The sequence below is a fragment of the Triturus cristatus genome, chromosome 3_1, assembly GCF_964204655.1.
Source record: "Triturus cristatus chromosome 3_1, aTriCri1.1, whole genome shotgun sequence".
Lineage (NCBI taxonomy): Eukaryota > Metazoa > Chordata > Amphibia > Caudata > Salamandridae > Triturus > Triturus cristatus.
In genome coordinates, this window is record NC_140583.1 from 430,875,978 (window position 1) to 430,892,287 (window position 16,310).

The 16,310-nt window shown below is 41.9% G+C and overlaps 1 protein-coding gene across 2 annotated transcripts in view; it reads right to left on the bottom strand.

The window, feature by feature from the left end:
- COPS2 (COP9 signalosome subunit 2) overlaps positions 1-16,310 on the bottom strand; it is a 289,702-nt gene that overhangs the window by 232,706 nt on the left and 40,686 nt on the right. For both annotated transcript variants that reach the window (XM_085644223.1, XM_085644221.1), the window contains exons 2-3: positions 12,135-12,248; positions 7,697-7,774 (exon numbers count right to left, since the gene is read on the bottom strand). In XM_085644223.1, coding sequence (XP_085500349.1) covers positions 7,697-7,774; positions 12,135-12,248 — 192 coding nt within the window. The remainder of the gene's footprint in view (positions 1-7,696; positions 7,775-12,134; positions 12,249-16,310) is intronic.

The following is a 16,310-nucleotide window of genomic DNA, read 5'->3' on the forward strand; positions in this document are numbered from 1 at the left end:
CTGGAAATTTGCCCAGGAGTAATTCACATAGTTCCTCCCAGTTACTTAACGATTGAACTTCTGACTCCTCATCATTCTTTATGTGTTCATTCACCATATCCATTATCTCTTCCATGATGACTCCTCTCCATTTAAGCTTCCGTAAGTTGTATATTTCAGGCCATACTACTAATGATGATGCACACTCCTTTTGCTTGACGCTTAGGTCTAGGACTGTCTCCTGAGGGAAATGATCGCTCTCAGGACGTGTTATGATGCAGAAGTTGTCTACCCGGGACGAAAGCTCTTTACTGATTATCGTATAATCAATGATTGATTGTTTTTTTCCACAGGAAAAGGTGATACCAGCCGGTTGGTCTCCCTTCGTGTAACCGTTTAGGATGACCATGCCTAGTTTTTCCAGCTTGTTTCGTATATTTTGATTTATTTCCTTATTCTTATTCGTCTTTCCTCCTGTCAGATTATAATTAGAGTCCCCTGATATTATCATCTCGTGATATTGATGTGTGACTTGTAATGTTTTTATTAAGTTTATTAGAGTGGACAATTTTTTCTCTTTTTTGTTCTTTGCAGGATGAATATAAATATTAAGGAATATTAACTTATCCCCCACTCCTTCTCCTTGTACAGGAAGATTTTCTTCCACTTTTATTATTTGGATCCAGTTTTCTCCGGAATCCATTTCCTCCGTTTTCCAATCATTTTCTGTTGCAATATATATGGACAACCCCCCTCTTGGATGCCCATACTTGGAGATTTTTTCCACCATTATGTGGAATTCTTTGTAGCCTGCCAAGTGCTTTGGTGAAGTGTTCCATGTTTCTTGAAGCAGTATTACTTTGAAATTACTTAAATAGGTGATGGTTTCTTGGTCTTGTTGCATTTTTTTAAAACCATGAACATTCCAAGAACAGATCATGGTTTTTTTCTCACTTTGATTTTCTGCCTTATTGTTTTGATCCCCCTTACTGTGATGTTATCATCAGGATCGATGTAAATTCAAGTTATGGGGTAACCAGGACCAGTCATGATTTCCCTCTGACTGGATGGCTGTTTGTCTGTCCGAAATAATTTGCACGCCGGCTCCCCTGCATGTCTCTTGATTTGGTGACGTACTTCTAGCTCCTTTTAGTACCGTGGAAGACTTTCCCTTTGTTTTATACTGCCCGGAGACCTCGTCGTTTATTAGCGGGTATGGATATTTTATTTTCGGTGGATATGATATTATTATGCCCCATGTTTCGAAGATCTCCCTAGTGGAGAAGATCCGTTCCGTTGTCTCTATCGACGCCCAGGTTGTTCTACTTAATTCCAGATCCGTCTCCGTGTTAACTTGAACAAATTCTAGTGCCAAGAGATCGGACGATGGAGTGTCCCTAAATTTCGGTATTTCTCTAAATAGTCTCATTATATTACCCCTATTTAGTGTGTCATTTTTTCCCTTAGTTTGATATTCCGGCTTGAAAATTAGTTTACAGCCTGTCTCTACTGGGTTTGGGTGGAGTTCTTGATTTCCATTTTGTTCCCTTTTTTCCCTTGTCCTTTCCCCCGCCTTTGCGTTGGTCATGAGCTCAATGGTGGGCAGTCCTTTTGAGCTTGATTTCTGCATTTTATCTTCCTCATCGCTTTGGCTTCTGTCATCTTCATTTGTTCTGATCATTTTATCTGTCCTGGTCTTCTCCATTTGTTTTTTCTCTGCTAATGTTTGCACGTTCGGCCATTTTTATCCATGGTAATAGATAGCTGGATGTCTGTACTTGAGGCTCTTTCTATGTACTGTCCAGGACTTTTTTCCCTTTTTTGCAGGTTTATTTTAACTTCATTTGTTATCCGTTTGTTTATTAATTACTGGTGCTTGGTTTTTATGCCATCATCGTTTTTTACTTCAGGTGCCCCTTTTTGAGACGTGTCTTCTATTGCCTGTGTTTTAGTTGTTTGTTTGTTATTGACCCTTCTTATCACGTTTTCCCTCGCCTCCTCTATGCTCGTTTTTATTTTTACTTTTTCAACGGTATTCCCTCCTTTTATTGCTTTCCTATCAGCAGATACTAATACACACTGATTTCTTTGCGTGGAAATATTGCAGTCCCTCAAATTATCTAATATGATTGATTCTTCAGTGTTTCCTGTGTTATTTGACTTGTGACTGCTTGCTCTTGTGCACTATTGTTAGTATTTTGTGCAAAAATAGCATAATTTTGTTTTTTTCCCTGCTTAATTTTTGAATTGACGTTCTTCCTGGCTTTTCGAGCTCGTTTGCGTTGTCTTTTAGTTTGATTTTCCAACACGCTTGGGGCGGCAGCCGTATTTTTTTCGCTGTACCCATTTCCCTGCTCTTTTGTTATATTTGCATCGTCCTCCGTGGAGTTTTCTGCAGATTCTATACTTTGCCCCATACTTCTTTCAATCATTGTAATTTTACCTGTATTTACTAAGCACGATTTTTTTTCTATTTGCTTTCTTGCTTGTGCGGCGCATAGAATCTCAGTCAAAATTTCGGGTAAGCATGTCAATTTATCTATTATTTTGCCGCACCCGCAGCTTTGGTCCAATACTTTGTACTTGTTTTGTCGGTCTTTGATTGTTCCATTTGATATTTGGTCTGAAATTTTATCCAACTTATTATTGATTCCGGCAATATGAGTTGCGATCAGGTTAATTAAGTCTACCTGCACATCCAATTTGTCTGATTGAAAATTTAATACAGTGATTGCTTGCTGTAGACTTTTTAGTAACTGATCGCTCCAAGTGATTGTTTCTTTATTTGTTGGTGGAATTAAGATCCCCGATATGGAATCGAACCCACTTACTGATGAAATAGTGATTGGTGACTGTGTTTTTTTGACTCCATGTGGTGAGCCACTTCTTCCAGTGTTTACTTCTTTCCAAAGAGTGGGGCTGGGGGTGTGTTTGATGGGGGTTGATACTGCTCCCCTTTCAACTCCCCTTTCCTTTTTTTCCATTGGGACTGTATCCCTATGTATTCCTTGGTATATTGCCCCAGTTTCCTCAGCTTGTTGGGATTTGAATTCTAGCATCTTTATGAGGTCGTCTTCCTCCGTTATTGAAAAAGATCTTGACCAGTTTATCTTTTGGATTGTTCCTCGTTGTGTGACTTGATCTCCGCTTTCGCTTTCTTCCCTTAACATATACCTTTGAGCAGTTTTTTCTTCCTTACTTTTTTCGTGAGAGGCTGTACGTTGAGTTGTTGGTTGATATATGGGTTGGGGTGCCAGAACGTGAATTTGGGCTGTCGCTTTTAGAAGCCATTTCTTTAAGGCTGATTTTTCTTGAACCGGTCTTTCATCCCTTTCTTCTGGCATCCTTCCTTCTTTTTGTTGACACTTTTCTGGTTGGCTTAACGTTGCTTCTGGACATTTATCACCGGCTCTTTTTGATATTATGAAGTGTGTCGGTTTTATAGGTGTTTGTAGGCTTTGTGCCTCTTCTGAGTTTGCATAAATTGCCGCCATCGGGTCTTTTAAAAACTGATATTTGTGCTTTAGATTTTTCCCACTGAGTTTAAATGACTCAGTAGCTGTAATGGGGATCAAAATCTTTTCTTGTGGGTTTAAATCCTCTTTTAGCTTACTCTTATTTCCTGATTTGTTAACCGTTTTTATATGATCCTGTGTTGTCGCTCTTTTCTTATTTTTATAGATGGGGGCTTGACGAACTTTTCCTGACCGCATGTCCCCAATTCTTTACTCCGAATTGGAGAATGGACTAATTCCGATGTCAGTCTTAGCCCCTGTGCTGTTCCTCCCCACACCACTACCAATGCCTCCTCCTAATCCGGTTCAGACCAGACCAGACTGCTCCCTCTGCGTCCTGTTCAGGTAGTGTATGGCTTCAGGGACCTCTTGGTTTCAGGGGCTCAGGCTTAGGGCTAAGCGCCCCTCCCCCCCTCTCCCCCCCAGTCCGACCCGCACCTGTCCACGCTCCCGTTCCCACTCACAACCCCAGACACCCTCCTCACCGCTTCTTGCCCCTCTCCTTGGTGTCTGATGCGGCACTGGGCTGCAGGGGGAACCTCTGGACACGGGGAGTCTCGTGGGGTCGGGCTGCCTGGGACAGAGTCTGTGACCGTGCTCCTCTTTACTCCAATCCGCCTCCGCTTTGCTCCGCTTTGCTCCTCACGCTCCACGCGCTGCCCTGCCCAATACTCCGCACCACGGATGTACAACTGCGGCCGGACGCTTGTAGCGAGGGTTTTGGCGGGGTTTTCAGCGGGGACCCAAGCGTTTTTTGGTAGTTCGCGTGCCCGTATATCCGTGAGACCGTGAGCCGGTAGCTCGTTTCTCTGCGGCTTGCTTGCTCGGCGTTCTGGTGATTTGTGGTTCTCTGGCTCCCTCTATTCATGAGGCACAGGGTCAAGACTGATTTGCATATGGCCATGTCTGAACTTGGGCGGCGTGGTGAGCAAAATAACGATGGATTAAACCCAGATCTGTGACTGGGGGTGAATGTTTTGCCAATGTGCAACATTCCGTCCATCATCTTGTGTGTTTTAGTGAATACTGAAGACAGACTAATAAACATTCAGTATGGGCGATATGATTAAAATGCCTAAAAAACAGTTCTTCAGAATAAAAAGGAAAAGGCCTTCAAAATATGCATTCTCAATGTATAAATACTATAAACAGACAGTGCTGCAATACTGAAAACACACGAAAAGAACATAATGCATAGTTTTTTCAGATAAAACTTGCAAGTGCATCCTTGACATGTGAAGAAAACTGATGGTATGGCAATCACAGGTAATCATATCGACATCTCATACTGTAAAAAAATTATACTGGATTACTAGACGTGCAAGATATTAAAACTTTATAATATACGGAAGTTTGGCTAGCACGTAACTAAATAGCAGAGGCAGTACATAATATAGATAATCCACAATATTCATTCAAAAAGCTATAAATGACTGATATCATAAATGCACCAATGTGGGGCAAGGAGGATAGAAACAAATAACTACTCAGAAAATATATTGCAAGTGCAAATATGGTCTACTAATCTCCTCATAGCAATCAATACTATAGTAGCTGCCAAAATAAACTTCCATTTCTGGGCCATTCAAGCCTGGCCATATGTCTATAATGTTAGCAGTATATAAAAAGTCTGTACTAATAAATAACAATACAAAAGTACATAGTGTGACAAAAAAGTACAAAATAGTGCTGTGCAACTTGTAAATTCAATAGCAGCTTGGAGGAATCATTTAAGCATAAATGATTATAAAGTGCAAGTGCCAATGATTTCATATAGCTCACAGAAAAATTATGATTAAGATCAGATTTAAACAACAGTGAGAGAGAGCGCTAAAATACTGGGTGGACATAATGCATATGGCTCTCACAACCGCAGTCTACAAAAGATGTAAATGAGCTGCAAGTTGGCGGAAATGGGGGACAAACTCTGTGACCCAGTATATTACTAAACTCACTAGAGGAAGTTGTGCAGATCTTCGCTCATGTTAAGGCCATTCGGCATACGAGCATCGAGAGCTAGAATAAAATGTCATTCACGTCGAAGCATTTTCATCACGATTCCCTTACCAGTCCGGGGATGGGCATAGCCCCTAATACAGTGTATTGCAGATCTTTCAATTTATTTTGATGGACTAGTTTAAAATGCCTGCCGACTGGATAGTTGGGGGTCAGAATTTAAAATGGCCCGTACATGCTGTAAAATACGTTTGTGCACAGGAAGCTTAGTGCTACCTATGTACTCGAGCCCACAGGTACATCTGAGTTTGTAGATCGCAAATTCCGTTCCACAAGTGAGATTTTCCTTAATTTCAATAGATTTCTCACTAAAGGCCGTCTTATAGTGGGGTTGCATTCGTCACAAAGCTACAGGCACAACATGAATTACATTTGTAGAAACCCATTTTTTTGAGCCAAGTGCTTTTCAATATAACTTCAGGCATAGGCTTGACTAATGCATCCCTCATCGAGGGTGCCCTCCTAAATGTAATAGAAGGCAACATAGGAAGGATGGAACCCAGATTGATATCAGTGAGTATGATCGGCCATTCTGAATAGATAATCCTACGGAGTTTGAGTTCTTGCTGACTAAAGGTGGTAATCAATCGAATAGTATGCTTCTCATCAATGGGAGCCTCGCCTGTGATGGAAGTCCTAGTCTGCTTAGGCCGTAATAATTCTTCTCTAGATAGATCGTTTGGTTTTGAAAAGGCTTGGTTCAAGTGAGACTTTTTGTATCCTCGATCCACTAACCAACAAAATGCTTCCTGTTGACATTCTTTGTAAACAGCATCCAAACTGCAAATTCCGCAAATGCGCACAAATTTGCGGTAAGGTATGCTTTTGATGAGATGGTGTGGATGAGAGCTGTTGGCGTGTACAATAGAGTTTCCTGCGGTGAACTTACAGTGAAGCCTAGCGTGTATTTTCTCATCACTGATGTAGACTAAGGCATATAAAAACTCTACACTGGAATTATCTATGGTAGCAGTAAATTGAAGATTGAGCCTGTTAGTGTTGATAACTTCAACAAACTCAATGGCTGACTCTCTAGATCCACTCCAAACCAGACAGATATCGTCGATGAACCGCCAATAGTGTACGATATGGTTGTACCATTCTCTATGCATGGTCATGAGGACACACTTCTCCCACCATCCAATATATAATAGCCATAAACCTGGCCCTTTTGAATGAATTCCCCTATGATACCAAGCTCAGTAAGAACCACCAAATTTGACCCTGGCCCTATCTTTCAGTACTGGTAAGCAGAAGTCAAGGAGCACAGCGCAAGCCATGCATTGTGACATGGCATAGTAATGGCACGGACATATCTAGAAACAGCAGACCTGTACTGCAAGCATAGCTTCTTTTTTGGCACATTTCTGGTCACTGCTATTCAGTCTCCTCTGCCTGTGGTGACAAACCTCAGTTCATGTTCCATTTCCAACATTCACTCACGCTGGTGGACTGGGCAAGTAGGTGGTGTTTAGGTGGCAAAGTTATGTATCGTACCAGTTAAGGAGGTAGTCAGCACAAAGGAAAGTTAAAGCAAGGGTGTGCACAAGCAGTCAGCCAACGTGGGCCGCAGAGTACAGAAACCTAAGGATATTGGACAATGGCAAGCAATTCTATTGTAGTGAGGCCACTTCAGTTGCTCAAAGCAGAAGTAAATTGCTACAGCAGGAGCCATCCGTGGCATTTCATTAAGGTCCCGCCCCCTCTCCTCTTTGGTTACACCTGTACCTTGACAGGCCTCTGCATGGAGGCAGAGCCTGGAAGCTTAGGGGAGATTGAAAGCAAAGGGTCTACTAACTCACTGCTCCTTCCCCCGACCCTGAAATGGGTATTAATCTTAGTGCAGAGGCCATGTTAGAATCAGACACTAGGACTCAACTGTCGGCACTCAGGCACATAGAAAACATGTGTTTTCCCCCACATGTTATTTCTGGATCAACTGGGTTTTACTATTTTGTCTGGTTTAAAACAGAAACCCTAAACATATTTCTGTTCAAACATTCACTGTATCTGTTGGACAAAAAATTATGTTAATAAACACCAACTACATTTTTACAAAAATAATGCAAGGTCTAATGATAGTAGCAATATTCTTTTAATTATGGACGCATGTTTTAATGACAGTTACCCGCCCCTAAAAAAATTAATTAAAAATAGAAAGATTTTACGAAAGCTTCGGCTCATACCAGTTTGAAGTTAATTTTGATCATTTGTTTCAGTGCTTTAAATCCCCATTCACCCTTTTCTCCTTCAAGTTCCAAAACCTGGAGAAAAGAAATGTGCTATTAATTTTACAGCATAGCCAAACATTTATTCATTGTCCTCTGTGATAATCTTGGCGCAAAAGCAACATGTAAAGTTTCATAATTTAACATAATAAATATATAGGCCTTAAAAGGCTTTCATCGTGATGTGACACCACACAAAAAAACATAACATGAAGTTGCAAGGCAACCATGAACAGTTTAAACATAAAGCAGAATACTGTGGAAATAAATCACACATTACATGCTGATAGGTTGTGGATCTACTCTGGAAAGGTTAATCAAGAACATTCACGATGATTGGAAACATCTGAGGAAGAGCAAATTAATGATGGATAACATTGTGGAGAAGTTCATCAGATGATTGTGGGAATCTCAACAAGTCCCAGGGCGAGTAGAGTCCTTTTATTTGAGGATATTTTTTGCTGTTACCGTAATATCGTTAAAAAACAAAAGGAGTCTCTAATACCAATCTGGCTTTGATTAATTATATTTGGACGTGTATATGTACTGTGAAAATGCATCATTTAAGTTTTTGGACAAAGAAATGTTCGGAGATTGTCAGCCTCTCACAAATCATCTTCAGGAGTAGGAATTGCTGCTGACGTCTGCTTTTAACCAACCAATGTGGGCAAATAGTGTTTAAGACATTAGTTCTGAACCTGTGGTCCGGGGACCACAGGGGTTCGTAACATGAACTCAGGGGCTCCACAATTGATTAGACATTTAAATATTAACAGATTATTAAAGTGTATGTAAATAAAGAAGCAAAATCGAAACCTGAAATTTTAAAAAAAGTTCTGTGAATATGAAGTAATTTGAAATTGAGGGCTAAAGTGAATATTGATATCCTCAGATTGATTCGTGGGAGCAAAGCAAGGGCATCAAACAGAATATTGTATAGACAAATGTTGGTCTCAATTGAATTTTGTTAAGCTCCAACTTTCCTATTAAAATTAAACTTTGATTTTTCTATATTCCTTTGCGAATTAAATAAAATATATTTAAAAATGTGTTTATTTTTTGATGAATGCTTGTTCCTGTATGTTTGGGCGGTTCAAATCATCAAAATTGTTTAGACCAGGCTCCCCTGATTCCAAATAGTCCGTGAAGGATCCCAGATTCCAGTAATGAGTATATTGGGGTCCTCAGAATTAAAAAAGGTTAAGAACCAGAGGTTTAAAGCACAAATGTTTTGCTCCAATCTAATCAGTGAATACTGAGCCAGGAAGATTGATTTTTGGACGGAGACATTTTATAAGAAAGAATAATCAATGGCATTTGTACAGCACTTGGCTGCTTCAGGAGAAGCGCCCCAGTGCTCAAAGCAGAGACATAGAACGGACTGGACAGTCTAATCTAGTTTTGGTCAAAAAGCCCGATTTTTTTATTCTTTCCTAAAGCAGTGCTCGTAGTTGGCCATGTGAAGTGTGAGTGGAAGGGTCTTCCAAAGTTTGGCTGTTAGCACTGAAAAAGATTTGCCACCCTGACAGACTTTAGCAAACCGGGAAATGTGTACAATTCAGATGCAGTTTGATCTCAGTGACCTCTTCTGTTGGCACAGAATCTATTTCTCAGGTATTGAGGGCCCTTGCATGCAAGGGCTCGGATAGCCATAGACAGAGCCTTGAACTTGACCCTTTTTGCCACACGGAGCCAGTGTAGCGGTCTTAGATGCAGCGAGATATGATGGTGAAACCTGACCCGCCGGATCAGCCTAGGGGCCACATTCTGTATAAACTGAAGTCTATGGTTCAGAAAAGCAGGGAGACCCAAATAAAAGCTGTTTGCATAATCCAAAAGTACTGTACCAAGTACCTAGATTACTGTTTTTCGGGTCTCCGCCGGAAGCACATGTAGCAGCTTCCTGACTGATCTAAGCTTCCAGAAGCAGATCAAATAGATCTGCTTGATCTGAGAGGCAAAGGAAAGATCAGAATCAAACAGGGTCCCCAAATTTCTGCCCGACGAGGCCAGTACCAAAGGTGGATTCAATTAAACCAGCCACCAGAGGTTAGTAGGAGGCTCTTCTGGTTGAAAAAAATAACCTGAGTCTTATCTGAATTTGGTTTTTAGTAAGTTTGAACCCGGCCAGTTGATTATGCCTTTTAGGTAGTTTTAAATTTAAGGTAGGCTGCTTCTGAATGCTCTTGGAACGTGAACAGCAGTTGCGTGTGGTCTGCAAAGGAGATTACCGTCACTCCCCAGGATTCAACGAAGGTGGTCATGAGGCCAGTTAGAGGTTAAAGAGCAGTGGGCTAAGAGCTGAGTCCTGAGACACCCCACAGGCCAGGGGTTTGGAGGAAGAAGAGAAAGGGTGGAGAAAGACCCACTGAGAGTGATCTTCCAGGAAAGATCGAATCCAAGACAGCACTGTGCCCTGAAAGCCAAGTAGGCTTAAACTATTCAACAAGGTGGAGTGTACCACCTAGTCGAACGCTGCCGATAGGTCTAGCAATAACACCATGGCAGAGGAGCCGCTGTCCACAGTTTCGCTAACGGATTCAGAGACTTTTAATAAAGCGGATTGAGTGTCATGCAGTAGACTGTTTGCCTCAACAAAAGATGAAAGCTGGTCCAAGCTTATCCATGATCTTTGCGGGAGTTGACAATAGTGAAATAGGCCTAAAGAACGCCTGTTTCTAGATGACAGGGAAGGTTTTGGATTTCAAAGAGGCGTTCCAGATCATATTGAGATAAGGATTTACCGAGTGTGCAGCCAGAAATTGAGGGGGGGCAGGGGTCATCTGGGAAACCTGATTTACAGTTCAGCAGTTCCTCAAGAGAATCGTCTTCCAGGATAGCACAAATCTCAGAGAGAACAGTTGAGTGACAGGCCGGCGGCATCATTGGGTCAATTGTGTCAGCAGGACCCGGGAAGGTGGAATAGAGTTTTTGGATGTTTTCATAAAAATAAAAAATCAGAAGAGAATTAGTGTTCTGAAGGCCTGGTTCTTCTGGCTGTGCACGTTTTCAGAGGTGCAATAGGATCCAATGCTAAAACTTGGTTAAATAGGATTGTGTCGGTGTCTGGATGGCCTGTGAATGCAGGGTAAATGGATTGAAGCGATGGCGCAAAGGACTACTTTGTTTCCTAAATGGGGAGTGATTCTGTTCAGGACTGTGGAGGCTGGAATCAAAATATCACCAAAATGATGTAATAATATCTCTGACCTTTCCAGGACCATAGAGTAATACGAATATTCTAAAATATAGCAGGACATTACAGTGGTTTGTCCCAGGACGTAAAAAAGTGGACACAAAAAATTGGACACACTAATTCGTTGACAAGATACTACTTGTTTTATGTTAATATATCACAGAACGATTTATGTCTGTTATGCATCAAGGTGATGTATACATGTGATTCCATGTTGTGATATATGTGTTTTATGTTATATGTAAACATGACATGTTATTTGCTGCATTGTTTTGACTAAAAATGTCTACATGTACATGTCTGTCTTTGTAACATTTGCATTTATAATTGACTTTGAATACAATGATTTGAAAGAAGTCTTAGAGTATAAATGCCTATCAATTGTGAGGTACTGCTAAATTAACTAGCTAGACGAGGGGTGTTTCGAAAATAAGTGTATATTACAAAGATATAAGATTCAATCAAGGTTAAATAGAAAACCACAAAGGATAATATTGTTGATCCTTTAGTTTTCAATTATACCAACTGATGGTCTGGGAGGCATCCCTTTACAAACAAGGACTACTTCGTGACATTCCACCAGTTTCTCATCATTTTAGGGGTGTATTTGGTTTCTGGCTGGCTAGTGGACCATATAAAGAAAACGGTAGGGGCAGGGGCGCCGGGCTGGAGGCAACTAATGTTGGAAAAACTAAGTCAAATGCTTGGCCTGCCTTATGAGTGGAGGTGGTGACAAGTGGAGTCAAGTTAAGGCCTGCCAGGGTCTGGATCAGCGGAGAGGCATGGGTGCAGTTCGGGTCATCGGCATACGTGTTAAAATCTGCTAGAAGTGTTAAGTTGGCGTATTGTAGAGATAATTGAGCAATGGTGTCACATAGCTTTGTGAGACAGCTGTTTGGACATTCCAATGGCTTATAAATTAGCAAGCCTACAAAGGAGAAAGTGTAGGTTAGTTTGTTGCAAAAGAAGAGACCTTCATATTATAAACTGGGCAAGTAAATGTAAACTAATTATCCACCATTGGGAAATATTAGAAACCTTGCACAACCATCTGTACATCCTTCTTATTCAGTCTGATGAAACATTTAAGAAATGGTCTGAATGCCATGAAAAGTCATACAACAGACTTTACTGACAATTTAAACTTTGAAACACAAAAGTTAAAAACAAACATGAAGAACTGATTACGTGAAAAATTACCTTTTGAAAACTGCTAAGCGCTGCCTTTGGGTCATCCTCCTTCAACGCTTTCGAGTTGTAGTACTGGTTTTCCAGATCCACGTTTGGCTCCGAGTTACTGTCTTCTGAATACTCCTGCATTGAGGGATTTGAACATAAGTACAATTGTAAACTTGCTCTTCTGAAATATAAAATCTAAAATGCACAATTAATATATTCTGAATGAAAACTGTCAGTTATTATTAGGATGGGAACGTCCCCTTCATGGTTTAACAGACCTGCAGGCACCTCTGCCCTGATTAAACTAGACTGCAGTTTTCACTGGTATCCTACATTTTTGTATCAAGGACAAATTACCCACTGAGGCATGGGCTGTATGAAAGGTTCTGATCGAGAGATGCACACGAAGTGTGCATACTAGAACACAGGACTACTGTCTTTGTTCCAGGACAAACTTGGAACAGCGGTGGCAGCATATCGTTTTTCTGATCTGTAGTAAAGGGCAGACTTTCTCTCTTAATGAAGAGTGAGATGCCTATCGGCCTCACTCAGGTAATTTTTCACTACTATGGTGGCCCGAAGTCTGTGCGAATGTCCCGGTGTGTGCGACTGTGATGTCAGTGGGATCAGCAGTCTCCTTTGTAATGCAGAGGCAATCATCCATGCAGTGCCTGCCAATTTGTTTCTCTCAGAGGTAATACTTCCAAAGGCTGGTGACTGCAAAATGCAAGGTCTGACTGTGTTCATGTGTTAGGTGATCCAGTTAGAGACACCCCTCGTCACTACCTGCTGTGGAAACCCAGACCTGAACGAGAAACTATATATACACATGTGGTCGAAAGGAGAGATACAGTAGGAAAGGGAACTGCACTGGGCCAGATCAAGACCCTAATACTAGAATCAACATTTTTTGTTTGGAATAGGCCTAAAAAAGAGGTACTGAAATCTCCCCACTTGGTTCCAGATTTCTCGCAGATACTCTACAAAGTGCCAGAGAAATTCCTGAGACCCCGGGCTCGTGTTGCTAACAGCCAGTCTCTCGTGGTGGAGGGGAAATCTTGCAAATCTGCAAGGACTTGCTGGAGAAGCAGTGGGATTGATTACATACTTGAGGCAGTCTGACTTGCTTAGAGGGGGAAGCATAAGACAACCCTGCAGGAGTAGACTGCTGGGAGAATCCCATTTGCTGCGTCACAGTGGAAAGGACAGCCCAGAAGTGTGCACTAGCGTAGTCTTAACGCAGCAGCTGAACCGACTGATGGAGTAGCTCTCCCTGCTTTCCCCTCTCTGCTTACACTATAGCCAGCACTCAGCACCAACCCAGGAGGAGAGAGTGTGACCGTGGCTAGTTGCGAAAGGAATTTTCTGACACCCGATGTCAAGTTCTGACTCCGTCCGAATGTGGAGGACAGCAGAAGAATTGCATCATCCCAGGGTGGGAAGAGGTGGAGCCTGCAGCCACTCACGCTGACCAGTCGCGATCTGCACAGAGAGCTTTCATACGCCATCAGAGAATGACGGGATCATTGCACATGCACTCCAGAGTGAGGGCCTCACACCAAGGACTTTCACTGCAGCTACACTCTGGTAACTCCCACACCTTTAAACTAAACTCAAGAGACACTGGGAAAACTTGGCCTTAGGGAAAGCTATGATGGGGTTTGCTAGTGACTGAAACACCGAAGGACTGCCTACAAGGGGAGGGGAGGGGAGAGAGACAGACACACGTGTCTGGTTAAGGAGTTCCTAGTGGATTCTGCACCTGTCAGATTTTAAACTGGATACACTTTTTGCAGGTCTTCCCCATTGTAACCATTATAGAACTATAATCAAACTTATTCCTTAATGTGGTATTTCGTTTTTAGTATAATAAAGTACTTCTTGTTTATATTGGATTGGACAATCATTACTGCAGGATATTTGGTGAGAGAGGAGTTCTGAGTTCCAACCCTCCACATTACGTCCCTGATAAGCATTGGACAGCTACTTTAGCCTTGACCCACACTAGCCTGTGGGTCAAGTGATCAGAGGGTGCAATCAGTTTTTTGGTTTACAGTGCCACACTAGGTCAGGCCCCAAGACAAGAGTGACAAAAGTCCTCAACAACCACAGATGTGGACCAGTAACACTTGCTAGCCCCGTGGCCCACAAACAGGTTCTGGCAGTCATCAAGACAAATAGTATTATTTTTAAGAATGCACTCATCTATTTTGTTTATTTTCTATAGCATCCCAACACCACCTTGCAGTCTCAACACAGCACTACGTCCTCAAGGTAGCATAAGCTGGAAGGTAAGAAATTCAAAAAGAAAGGGCTGTCATTCCTGTTTTGATGGACAACTACAGGGCATCCTCAATTAATGAAGAAAACAGAGATAAATGTACCCCATAGACATGATGGATTAGGGCACTCCAAAAAAAAAAAGTTGTTAAGATGGACTGTTCATAGGATTCCTTCTCGCGCAGTGTGCCAATTGGACTACTTCGGGTGAGGAAACCCTGCCTGTAATGATGGGTTTTAGTCTTTTGGGGAAGGTTAACATGAGAGGTAGGCTCTCAGTTCAGTCACACAAGTAAATGCCTTGATGGGTCTCTTCAGGCAGAGGCAGAGTAGGGTAGCATGATTTTGTATTAAGATTGCATTTTCAGACACACCTGCAAAGATACTGTTGTGGTGATCAAGTCGGAGCAATGGCAATTTCAACCAGCTGGCCGATTTACAGTGTTGGAAGAACTTCCTTTAGCATTATAAATTGAAAGCTAGAGTTCTTAAGCACAGCATTAATTTGAAGAGCTCTTAAGGAGTGGGGATTTAAGGGAACAACTTTATTGTTTACCTTCTCTAATGGGGTTGGGTTTCTGCTCATGGCTCCCAATATTTAAATTTTGACTTGGATCGGTTCACGTGGGCATTTCTTCAGTTCGCTTCTCCTTCCCGCATTTGATAGTAGATATGCAGGTTATACAGATTACATACATTTCGAATTACACTGAATGACTGCTGTTGACCTCTACCAATGGTTGCATACACACACTGAAAAGGCTTGGTGGCAAGGACTACTAATGATGCCATATAGTGCAGTAAGAAAATCCTTATAACATTTTACGAGGGTGGCCTCCAAGACTCACAATAAGGTGAAGTAAAGGCATATGGAACTCAGCACAGAGATGCAATTGTGTTGCAACCTACCCTTCCAAAGTCTTGGAGTATAAGAGAGTTTGGCTACTGATCAGTAGTGGTAGTAGTAAAGTAAATTTGGGTTGACCGTTGGGTTTGGTTAAGTAGAGAATCTATGATCATGTGTCTGGTGGGGACTAGCAGCTGACATTTGATTGAGGAAGCCATTCAAGATGTCAGTAAGTTCTATCTTGCAATGTAACCTTACATAGGACATTGTAACATGGTTCTTAAAGAAAAAATAAATGGGCTGTCCCTTCCTTACTCTTGACACCAGTCAAAAAATGGACACAGGCAGCACTTCATCTTAATACCCTAAGTGCCGAGTTCGGTCTAAGGGCAGTAAATGGCAGAATTCCTTCGGCTTCGGATAGGCAGTGTGCCAACACATATAATAGTCAGCTGTCCCTCTCGTATCGATTATATTCTTCTTGATTTAAGGTGCTGGGGAGATCTAGTCGATAGGATTGTGGGCAATACTACAGAGTGACCATAAACCTCTCTGTTTAACCATGAACCCTCTGTGGGCAGCTCCATATTACCACAAGACCTATCCAGCTCTGACACTCACTAAGGAAATTCTACCCACGAATAACCGATCCCTAAAATGGCGGAAGGTGGTATTGCAAGGAGACAAGATCCCAGCCACATGGCACGACTTGGCAGTAGGTACACTGGAACTCCAGTCCGTGGATGCCAGCGAAAGTGATTTGGCTGTTGCAACCGCGGTAGATTCCTGTATCTTCGATCGAATCAACGCTCACTTAATAGTCCCTGGGTCGGATCGTAAGTCCATTAAGCCGCCAAGAGAGGTACATTCATGGTATACTAAGGATTGCATATGTGAGCGATCAATTCTGGCAGTAGCAATTAAAGATAAGAACTGTCCCTTGATCCGAATTGCCAGGAAGCGCTATAAGGCCACCTTGCATTTGGCAAAGTCAGCATGGGACGAATCTCGCTGGCAGAAACTTCAGGTAGCAAGTGTAGCAAAGGATGCCAAATTATTCAGGTCTTTAG